At 40.1% G+C, this 11,756-nt stretch overlaps 1 protein-coding gene across 1 annotated transcript; it reads left to right on the top strand.

Moving 5' to 3' along the window:
- The first annotated feature begins 20 nt into the window (after positions 1 to 20).
- anxa2a (annexin A2a) lies at positions 21 to 5,597 on the top strand. The gene is made up of 13 exons (XM_032522242.1): positions 21 to 255; positions 928 to 985; positions 1,114 to 1,207; positions 1,973 to 2,067; positions 2,169 to 2,282; positions 3,210 to 3,300; positions 3,843 to 3,922; positions 4,008 to 4,067; positions 4,320 to 4,413; positions 4,527 to 4,622; positions 4,810 to 4,868; positions 5,093 to 5,215; positions 5,313 to 5,597. Exons 2-13 carry the CDS (start codon positions 938 to 940, stop codon positions 5,370 to 5,372), a joined length of 1,014 nt encoding a protein of 337 aa, XP_032378133.1. The 5' UTR covers positions 21 to 255; positions 928 to 937; the 3' UTR covers positions 5,373 to 5,597.
- The last annotated feature ends 6,159 nt before the right edge of the window (positions 5,598 to 11,756 follow it).

Raw genomic sequence — 11,756 nt, 5'->3', positions numbered from 1 at the left:
ATCACCTTAAAAAATCTCCTGAGGACACAGACATTCAAGTGACTTTGAATAGTCTGTGTATTTGTGTGTGTGGAAAAAGACTTTACCAAAGCTTTAAAACATGGAGATTCCAGTGGCTTCTTGTGGAATAGGGTGGAGTCTTGATTGCATGGAAAGGGGAGGTGAAATGGGAAGCCTTTTTCTGTCAGAAAAGTTGAATCTCCACAGCCATTCCACCTAAACATCGCCTGGACATATCTCTGCATCTCCACCTTGGTAAGTTGAATACATTTAAATTTAAGTTTAAGCAATTTTTTTTAAATTGTATTTTATTTATTTTTTGTCCCAACTTGCAGTCACAAGACATGACAAATGATTTCCACACAATTTCCATTTAGTGTGCAAACATCTTTTTGTCTTTTCTTTCCTTGTGTTCTTGGTTAAGTAAGACTAATTAAGTTCCTGCTCTCCAGTCTGAGCTCTCTAACTTCTTTTCTTGCATGTGAATGTGCTCCGTTGTTTTACCAGACGTGAGTACAGTAGCATTTGTTCCCAGGGTGTGTCCCTGTTTCTGTTAAGGATGTGTGTCAAACTGAACAAGGATCTGAAAGGGCTAGTTTATAGTCAGTAGTATCAAACCTTTTCACTAGAAACTGCTCTGAATGTGAATATGGCAATGAAAAAAAGCAGTGACAACAAAGGAATAACTTCATAACATGGAAAAAGTCTTGCAGTGATTTGTGTGACTCGGTTGTGCCAAAAGCAACAACTTTAATGAAGTCTCTCTGTCTCTGTTTAGAAGACATTAGTAGTTCAAGTCGTAATGATTATATCTTGAGACAAAACAAGCATGACCTGTTGCAAGCAGCTTAGACATGTTGGTGATAGGATTACAATGAGATTTGATTACAAGATTGCACATTGTTGACAGTTTGTCACCTTTACCAGGACAGTCAAAATGGCTATGGTATCAGAGTTTCTGGGACAGCTGTCTCTCAACATTGGGGTAATGTCATATATTTAATTTATATTTTTTATGATGATAACTTTCCTACAATACATGATGTACCTTAAGTACTTATGAATAAGGTGGCATCAATTTTGATCTCTGTCTAATTTGCTTTGGACCCTCAGGCCAATGAACCCACATACCCCACTGTGGTTCCAGCTAAGGACTTTGACCCGGACAGAGATGCAGCCAGAATAGAGACTGCTATCAAAACCAAAGGCAAGATGCAGTACAGTACATTCGAGAGAAAAAAACAGTGCTTGGTTGCTACAGATAAGTAGCTGGTATTTGTGAGTCAGCATCCTGGCTTATTGACTGGGAACACCTCCAAGTATGTGCCTCAGTGCAGGCACAGCTCTATTCTGGCCAGTCTGGGAGCCATTGGCAACAGTCTGACTAACTCTTCAACAGTCCACCATTTTGTTTTTATGAAGAATATGTTCTGTGTGGAGTGATGTTTCCTTACTAATGACGGTTTGAGGGGAAAAATACCTTGTGACCACGTCATTTGTTAAAGCAAGCTAGCTTTGCTTTCCAGCCCTCTTATAGTTTTGTATATTCTTCAAAATACAATTTAAAAGTATAAGCTAAATCTACACACATTGTATGTTCAAAGTACACTAAACATGCTATGTGGCATTTGTAGGCCCTCACCATTTACAGTAACATTTTAGCTCACAGAATAGTTAATGGCTCATATTCTTCAGGCTGTAGGCTACCCATTGAATATTCTTTTCTACATCCTTCCTTAGGCATCAAATGGCAAAGGATGTCAGACTTTTTATAAATAAATCCACCAAAACTTGTGATTTGCCAGCATTGTTAAAAAAACAAATTTGAGTCATACTTTTTTTTTTTTGGTCTGGTAATTATTCCTCTGAACTCTTCTTCTCAGTGTTAAGCCACATAGAGTCAGCTGTGGACTGTGCACTTGGATATATTTGTGTAAATACATTAGTTTTGTCTTTTTGATTCGAACATTAGGAGTGGATGAACAGACCATCATTGATGTCCTAACAAAGCGGACCTACTCACAAAGGCGAGAAATCGCTTTTGCATATGAAAGGAGAACAAAGAAGGTACAGTAGGTCCGGAAAGACGATCCAAAAGGCTTCACAGCTCGATCATGTGGTGGCTGAACAGTAAGGGACACATTCGGGTAACACTGTTGTATTTTTAGGACATGATTTCAGCCCTGAAGGGAGCGCTGTCTGGCTCTCTGGAAACATTGATCCTTGGGTTGATGAAGAGCACACCGCAGTTCGATGCCTCAGAGATCAGAGGAGCTATCAAGGTAAAGGACAGTGTTGCCAGATCTTGCGAGACAAATACGCAACCAGGCCTGTGAAAACAAGCCCAAAATAAGCGACTTTTTCTACGTAGCCCCCCTAAGATCCTGGAAGAGAAAAATAAATAAAACTGTGTTACAATCCATGTAGACAGATTGGTAAACTGTACACACGGTAGGCTAGAGTTTATTTATTTTCTCCCCCTGAGCTTCAGGACAATGACCACAGGAGTAAGTTAAACCACCTTTTAACATTATTTAACATTAGAAAACTGATGGGATTTGAAATCACTTTTTTCACAGTGATTATGAGTTGTTCCCCACGACGGGTTGAATCCATTCTTTTCCTCCTTTCTCTTTCTCCCAGTCTTTGTATATTTCTTCCCGTATTTCACCCACTTTATCCCGGGCATTTATTCCTCCAAAAACTCTCCTACAGTCCACTCACCATTAGTCGCTACTCGCGCATTTTCCTAACCAGAAAACAACAGACTGCCTGCTCTGCCTCTGATTGGTTGGTACTCGTTTCCATCTGGGTCAGAGCCAATTAGAAGCAGGAAGTGGGTGGGAAATAACGCTGCTGTCTATAGTGTTTATGGGGAAAGGGGCGGGATCGAGCGAGCCGGCAAGGACAAGCTGTGTACAAGCCCAAATAAGCAACCACACTTTAGTGACAAGCCCAAAAAAAACGCAACCCGCGACTACCAATATTTGTAAGCGACTTTTCAAAAAAACAAGCCCAAAGTCGCTTAGAATAAGCGGACATGGCAACACTGGTAAAGGACACAGATTGCATGAGTGGTGTTTAGCATCAGTGGATTCGATTTAAAGGGCGACACTGCCCTCTACTGGACTAATGACATAACTCGTTTTTTTTCATTGTAAATTGTGTAGGCCTATACAAAAAGCAGTGAAGTTTTCTGTCTCTTTCAGGGCGCAGGAACAGATGAAGAAACGCTAATTGAGGTTTTGTGTTCACGCAGCAATGATGAGCTGGTGGAGATCAAGAAGGTCTACAAGGAGTGTAGGTCCAAAACATCCCAGGGATTCACATAAAAGGCTGCAAATACATTGTATAATGCCTTACCCATAGGTTGTGGTGCTTTTCATGCGCTATCAGGCTAATGTACAACGTAGGCTCTCTGTCTATAAAAAGTCTTACATTTTCTTGAAGCATAAATTCCACAGCCATCAGTTTATCGTCATTGCAGCATCAACTGGCGCAATATACACATAGACACAAAACCGATTTTTTTTGTTTTTGTTTTAGTTGAAAGAAAATATCACTAGAAAACTGCCCATTTAAATGTAGTCTCATTATCTTTAGTGGAGCCTTTTATATTGAAATGTTCAATTTGATCAATAAAGAATGTTAGAAATTATTTCCTTTCATTTGTTTTAAATTCGATTATTCATCGCAAGTAACATCGTTATCGCAATATTCAAAAACGTTATCGCGAATTGCATATTTCCCTCATATCGTGCAGCCCTAACAGACGTATAGGAGATGACTCTGGTTGTATAGGGAAAGCTAAAAGCCTGAATGAAAAATATTATTTCCCACAGTGTTCAAGAAGGAACTGGAGAAAGATGTGGCAGGTGACACCTCTGGGAACTTTGCTAAGCTGCTCTTGGCTCTGGTGCAGGTGAGATTTGTCAGTGCCTGTCTTTTTGATTTATGTAACACCATACAGTTGAAGCTGACCTGAGTTTGGTCTTGTTTCTGTGCAGACCAAGAGAGCAGATCCAACTGCTATCGTAGACTATGACAAGATCGATGCGGATGCCAGAGTAAGTTGCCCATTTTCACTTTGTTTGTGGAATTGAAAGTAAATCGATTTTTGTCATCAAATTTAATATCCAATACCTCACTAAATTGTCTTAAATGAGTCTGGAAATTCTGGATAACTTGGTAAAACTTTGTACACTTTAACATTTTGTGCACATTAGGTGATTCTTAATTTTGGTACCTTGATATCTAAAAGGAGTGACACCCCTCTCATGCCACAAAGTATTCATAGATATTTTATTGATTCAACTTAGGCACTCTTTGAGGCTGGGGTAATGATAAAAGGAACTGATGTACCGACCTGGATCTCAATTATGTCTGAGAGAAGCGTACCCCACCTACAGAAAGGTAAGACCCCGTGTTTTCTTTTGGTATCGTGTTGTCAAGTGTTAACTTTTAATTCTCCTTAAAAAACTTGTAAAATACCCATTAACAATCAGTTACATGTTTTTCTCTGTTAGTGTTTCAGCGGTACAAGAGTTACAGCCCCTACGACATGCAGGAGAGCATAATGAAGGAAGTTAAAGGAGACTTGCAAAAGTCCTTCCTGGTGCTAGGTATCTTTTATCAGTAATCCATATTATGAATACATTAGACTCTTTTTATTAATCTTAAGAGAAATGTCACCATATGTAGGCTGGATTTTGTTGTATGAATCTCTTCTAAAATTACAAAAGAAAATCACCTGTCAAATACAAGATCTGTTATTGTGGATATTAATTCAGTTTTTTTCTTTTGCTCCAGTTAAGTGCTTTGAAAACAAACAGCTGTTCTTTGCCAGCCAACTGAATCAAGCCATGAAGGTAGTTACAGATTTCTTCTTGTTGAAATGAGGCTATTTTAAGGGCCCAACTTTTTTTTCTTCTTTTTTTATGGAACAGATGTAAGAAGTACATCTGCTAGTGAAAGTGCAATTTTGCTGCAGGAACACAGCATCCAAAGTTGGCAAAAGTTATCTTACAGCCGCGTTGCATCAGCTGCTGTAGTTAAGTTTAAAGCAAGTGCTGACTTGTGCTTGTCTGTTCAGAGTAAAGGAGCCAAAGAGAAGATAGTGACCAGAATTGTTGTGTCACGCTGTGAGGTGGACCTGAAGAAGATCTGTTCTGAATACAAGGCCAACTTCGGAGAGTCTCTGCAAAAGACTATTATGGTGAGAGTGAATTATACAGGCTGCCCCTGTCCTATTACTGATTTACAGTAAGGTTTGTTCTGTTATGCAGCCCCTCTAACCGGCTCTGTTTCTGCAGGAACACACCAAGGGAGACTACCAGAAGGCGCTGCTCAGCCTGTGTGGTCCAGAGGAGTAAAAATGAATCGCCAGTATCAACAGGTCCTCACTTTCCACCACCTAAAATGTGGCCTTATGAATATTACACTTGGAACAAACTCTGCGGCAAAAGCCCACTCTACTTCTTTTGCAGATATTTGAATGCAACATTCAAGAAGATACATTTATGTTTTTTGACACATGAAGAATCTGTATAACAGCTTACTTTTGTTTTACTAAAATGGCAATAAAATGGCTTTATCGGCTTTACTGTTTCTTTCTTTCCTTGCATCCCACCTATTTGTTCTTACTTGATGTTTACATAGATAACCATTAGAGGGCGCTATAGTATCATTAAAAGCAGACAGCTCCAGCTCCTCTCAAGCCTCATAATATCTGATACCTGCTGATGAAATGCAGAGCTCTTACACATTTAAATATAATGAAATATGTGATCTCAAATTACAATTTGACATTCCATTATCATAATTTCCCCTTATTATTCTATGTTGTAAATCAAGTGAAAATAAATTAAGACAGCTATACAGAGGACTAGTATTTGCTGAAGAGATACAAATATTCCTGTTATGCCGTTTGGGAAATTTTAAAATACCATTTAAAGTTGTTGTATTTAAATTCAAAACATCAACTGTACAAACTTGAAGATGTCTGACTCTATGAAAATGTGCAGCATCTTTTCATACAAATAATTATGATAAAGTCTTGCTCATTTTCCACTATGAGGTTCCATCAAGATGATTTAATCATTAGTGTGTTTTTCTGTGTTTGTTTGGTGCTAATATTTTAATTAAAAATGTTAATTTTACCTCTGGCAAAGATGATTTGCATACCACTAAACAAGCTTCAATACAGTGTGTTTCTGCTGTTTAGTTTGTGGTCTCTCAGGATGAAATAACCACCACAGTGTTGTCAAGGCATTTCTACTGAAGTATAAGAAAAAAAATGTCCCCAAAAGGCAAGATCAGTATTGCTGAACACAGCGATGAGGAAAGGATGTAAGGAAAAGTGCACAGACTTAATAATTTAATGAAAACAAAGTGGTGTTCTGTGGCTCAAATATGATAGAAGATCATCTATTATTGGGAGAGGGAAATTGCCTTATAAAATAATGCTTCTGTCTAATATTTTCACTGGTTGAGTGGCTGAGGACAGAAATGGCTTTAAGTTTTAACAAGGCAGTGGATTTATGATCATTTTGTAATAATATTGATGAGAACATTAGCCCTTTGTGATGGTTTATGTTTATAGGCAATAAAAAAATAAAATATAGTCCAAAGTAAGGTAAAACAGTAGTTTGCAAAGCAAGGAGTGAGATTTATGCCTGAATGTGGTGACAGATTAATCTCTGCATCATAAAGAAGGAAGTATCACCATATTTTTCCCTTTTTTATATAGATGTACAACATGCTGTTCTGTTCAAGGCCAGCCCGTAGGGACCTCCAGCAAACCCAAGGGGAACTCTCTTCTCAATTGAAACGATGCAATTTACTGTCCCAAACGCTGGCACTTCATCATTCAGAGGACTTTAACCCCATGAATGTCAAACACAGAGCATGCTGGGAAGGAGATGGAATACCTTGCATTACCATAACAACTAGAGCCAAATGACAAGCACTCTGAAGCCTAAAAGGTGAAGAATAATACCATATAATCACCTCATAAGGTTTGAATTTGAGAGGACATTTCTGATTACTTTTTTTTTTTTCTTTTCAGTGAGGATCCAGTGACCATTCACATGTATCGGGCTGTTGAGTCGTAGTGATTTTAGCCTGAAAGGTCAGACAACTCTTGTTCCTTTTTCGAATATTTGTCCCAGTTAGATTGAACATGTGGAAAGCTCCCCCCATTCACCTCAGAGACAAAGCCCAGGCAGCGCTGCAGGCCTCCAGCAGCATTAAAGTTTCACAGTACAGCTGTATAGCTGCTGCCGGCACGCCAGACATACCAACTGCACGGTGGGAAGGTATTAGTTTGTGCTTTTTATTAATTCATTGCATTGAACAGAACTTGCGAGTTAGAGAACCGACAGCTTCTTAAAGTTCCTTCATCTCTCTTTTCTTGACACGTGAACCCAGCTCAGAATCTTTGTGCATGGCACCAAAGGGTGTTTAATTATAGAGTAGTAGGCCACCAAGGTCTTCTTTTAATTGTGCGCGTCTGTGTGTGTTTGCCTTCAGCTCTATAGGTCGCAGGCCTACTCTAAATGAGAACTCCTACAGGCTAAGCTGGAGGACCAGCTCCCTCAACACAGCTGCAGAGACAAGAGAGCCAGAGTTTGATTAATATTTCCTTAATTATCATTATTTAATTCAGCAAAACCCCAGCTTCTTCAGTGAAAGCATGGCCTTTGTCTCTGTGATGCTGAATATCCTGGCTCGTTAAAGGCACTGATAGATCCTGTATATGGTAAATAAGAGGTTGTGTCTTATGCTGCTGCCCCAGGGAGAGTTGGCACCACAGCGAAGGACATCTCCTTCTAAAGAATGGCACTCTGCTGATGTTTCTCTGCGCAGACCGAAAAGCCAGATCCTCTGCCTCTGGCATCAGCAGGCCCGCTTCCTTTTATGAGGCTCAAACTGAGACAAACAGCACAGGCAGAAGAGCGCTGTGCACTCGTCATGCCATCAGGCTGCCTCCTTTGTATAATGCATAAGGCCTGTCTCCTTTTCAGCTTTGGCTGCAGTCAGTCCATCTGCAGACAAAAAAGACATCAAGAAGTTTATAAAAGAGCTTTGTGTACATGCAACAAAATTTATGTCTTTGAAGAGTTCAGCTTCAGTCATCTTGAGAGGCCAAAAGGATTCTCTAGAAGGTTATACATGATGCAAGCTATGAATCTGCTGCTTGGCTTCTGCCTGTTTAATACAGTATTTAAACATAAGGTGCAGTGAAGTTATTAACTGTACAATCAGTCATGTCTGATACTAGTCACAATCCAGTTTGTTAAAAAGCACACCTGGAGACATAACCAGACTTCTATATAGTTTATCAGATCAGCAGTATTTAATGCTCAGGGCTGGATTGGATGCTGACTTCTCTCTTTGCTTGAAGCTTCCTCTCTATTGCCATGTGCTGCAGGGATGAGCATACCCTGTGGCTGGTTAACCTACACGCTTTCTATCTATATTCACTGTCTCCCCTCCTTCAGTTGGCCCACAGAGACAGCCCTCATCCCCTGTGCCTATTCTGCCACTCGCCAGCCTGCCAAACATGGAAAAGAGAATTTTCTGACAAAGAACCAGGCTTGCGAAGATTGCTGTGATCCACTTGGTTTGATCAAATGGCTGACATAGAAAGACCAGGGTTTTTGTTTTATATCATATACAGGATGCATGTATGCATACTGTGTGTGTACATTGTAATCTTTTGATGAGGCTGCGTGGCCTCCAGCCAGATGCACTAATGATAATTTTCTATGAAGTGGTTGTAATGGCCTGGCCCCAGCGTCAGCAGCTCCTCCGTTGTTTGGACATGCCACTGGATCAGTTTGAGTGTGTGTACTTTGCAGCAATGGTGGTAATATACCAAGAAACTGCAAGAGGAGGACAGTCTTTATCAGGGTGGCATATTAATGTTTATTTACATCATGGCTAATAAGATGTGTGCTTCGCAGCGAGGTGAGACAGAATGATGGTGGGTAATTAAACTGCTTTGCTTTAGATTCATCCATTATCCATACTCAAGCCTGCATACATAATGTAATAATGTAAAATAAGGCTTGTGGTATATAAGGCAGTGGTGGATGAGGTGACTATTCTGAGGTGTTTTCATCCTCAGAGCACAGTGTAAATCAATACGGCGTGTCACTGCGGACACAATGTATAGAGATTGCTGTGATTAATTTGGGGATAGTCAAAATATGTATTCAGAAGCGAGTGAGATATGACCTTATACATGATGCAATATTGCAAGAACACAAACACACTGAGAAGACTCATTTGTGAGTTAGCGTTTGGCTTTCAACCTCGAACTTGTTGGAGGTTCGGGATTGACTGAGTGGGTCTCTAATCCATATCGTCATGATGCTTAATCCCATTTGAAGGCAGGCCCTTTCACCAGTGTCATTGTCAGACAGGCCACTGGACCCCTATAGACACACATACAAACACACGCACACACAGCCTCACCTTCATGCAAGAGATTGAAATCAGCTAGGCAGACACTCAAGCATGAACCAAATGTCAGCGACAAGCCACAGGGAGAGAAGAGGAGCCTGTATTAATTATTACATAGAGAAATCATACTATTTCACCTGCACGACTATCCAGGATATCTGTGGCTCATGAAGTAATTTTCTTTTTTCCCTCCAGGGATAAACCAAGAGGGGACACAATTTCAATGAGTAGGTATTTAAAAGCAGTGATTAACTTTGTGATGGATGTGTTTTTCCCACAAGCTTTTGCTTATCACTTTATGGAATTGTGTTGTGTGTACCTGTACGATATTATTAAAAGAAGGGGAGTACATCCATTGAAAGATCAGCAAGTTAGAGAAAACTGCAGAGTTCTTTTGTTCATCAAAAGATCACGGAATTACAGATATTGTTTGAAGCCAGACTGAAGCTCTGTTTTCTCTGACAGGAGAAATGCAAAGTTTTGGAAAGGTGTCTACAAATCTCTTCCCTCTGCAATGCTACTCTCTCATTTGAAAAAAATAAAATAAAAAATACACCCTTCTTTTTGTACTTCTGACAACACGTTTCCCATGTGACACTTAACCTTTGGAGATTTCCCATTCTCTCTGATCATTCACTCTTTGGTTCATGTTAATTAACCCTAGGGCGCAGCAGAGAGTAGCAGGCTTTGAAGCAGAAGAAGAAAAAGAAGGAAAAAAAAGCAAGAAAGAAGTAAAAGCAAAAAATAAATCATTTTGTTGTTTTCTGTTTCTCTATGGCGATTCCTTTCCCTTTCCGTGTGAGAGCCTTGGTGGTGCCAGTGAGGAAAGTGAGTGGCGTGGGTGTTGGAAAGGATGGAATACGGTTTGTGATTGGGTTTGTATCCCTGTCACCGTTAGTCCCTCTCTCTGTGAGGAAGTTGGCCGAGGCAGCCTGACCTCCCTCAGGTGGCTATGGATATGGAAATCAGCTCAAAAATAGAACACAAGATGGTTTTCATAGCCTTCAGTTCCCCCTGCAAATAAAGAAGGATTTTTGTCTATTTCTTTTCATTCTTTTTGGCTCCTGGCAGAAATGGTCTTTTCTGTACTTACTTGAAATACACAAAGCACGTTTCTTGGTGAAATGTACCGCTGGTGGAAGGCAGAGCTATATTGCCTGAGCCCAAAGAATATGCTGTGCATGTGAAATTAATTTGTTAACCATTTCGATACTTGTGGTTAGCAAGGCGCCGGGGCTCAGAGTACAGCAGGCTCTAACCTCTGGCTTTGTCATCAGCAACTGTATGTATAGCTAAAAATACACTATCCAACACAGCCAGGTGACATACAGTGCATTTACTCTGGCATCTTGAACTCTGAAATACCCCCCCCCCACACACACCTTTCTCAAAAACACCTTTTCTTAAAGAAGCAATGGAAATTGAAATCCACCACTCCAAAACAGAGGAAATATTCATGAGGAAATCCGCTGGAGAAGACGAGCTGCAGCACAACCAGAGGCTTTCTTTTCCAGGTTCTGGGGGCAAATCTGTTCCTGTGGTTCTATCTGACGCTTGTCTAAAGCATATAAAGACAAAGACAGGAAGTATGATTAGCCATGGAGAATAGGAGTACAGTGCTCCCTCCAGGATAAGTCTTGAGGTGGGACTGATCAAAGCTATGCCCAGAGACAGAGGGAGACTGAACCAGCACTTTTTCAATGGCTATCTCTGCCTTAAGACAGGGAGGGAGGGGGGTGTTTTATACATATTTCCCTTTCAACATCTTTGCCAGAAAGTTGTTAATATTTTGTAACAGAACAATAGGTTCAACAATACAATAGTTAAACTCTTCATTGTTGAGCTGTAACTGTCAATGTTGTAGTTTCTAAAAAGGCTCATAAACTAGATATTGACAAAACATGTAATATGATTAAAGCTCTATAATCTTGATATATAGTTACTGTATAATGTATCTTTTTTTACCATTGTCTTTTGTATTTCAACAGTCAATGCGTTGACTTCAACAGTGCAGTCTTACAGATTTCACAATTTCAACATCACAGGTTGCTGGCTCCTCCTGCTTCAGAATACAGACTAAAAAATGTCACACATGCCAACTATCCTGTGCACCCAGTGTGTTTTAGTCAAAGAGAAAAAGGCATGCAGGTACATTCATTCAGCCTTAGGGTTTGCGACTGGAAGTACAAGGCTCTGGCTTATAATTGAGACGGACCGTGTGTGATGAGACGCCTTCATTATAAATATGTTTAAAGGAGAGCAGACCTCGGTGACACTGGTTCTATCAA

This window comes from Etheostoma spectabile, chromosome 8 (genome assembly GCF_008692095.1).
Source record: "Etheostoma spectabile isolate EspeVRDwgs_2016 chromosome 8, UIUC_Espe_1.0, whole genome shotgun sequence".
Classification (NCBI taxonomy): domain Eukaryota; kingdom Metazoa; phylum Chordata; class Actinopteri; order Perciformes; family Percidae; genus Etheostoma; species Etheostoma spectabile.
This window is presented reverse-complemented; position numbering and strand designations above follow the sequence as displayed.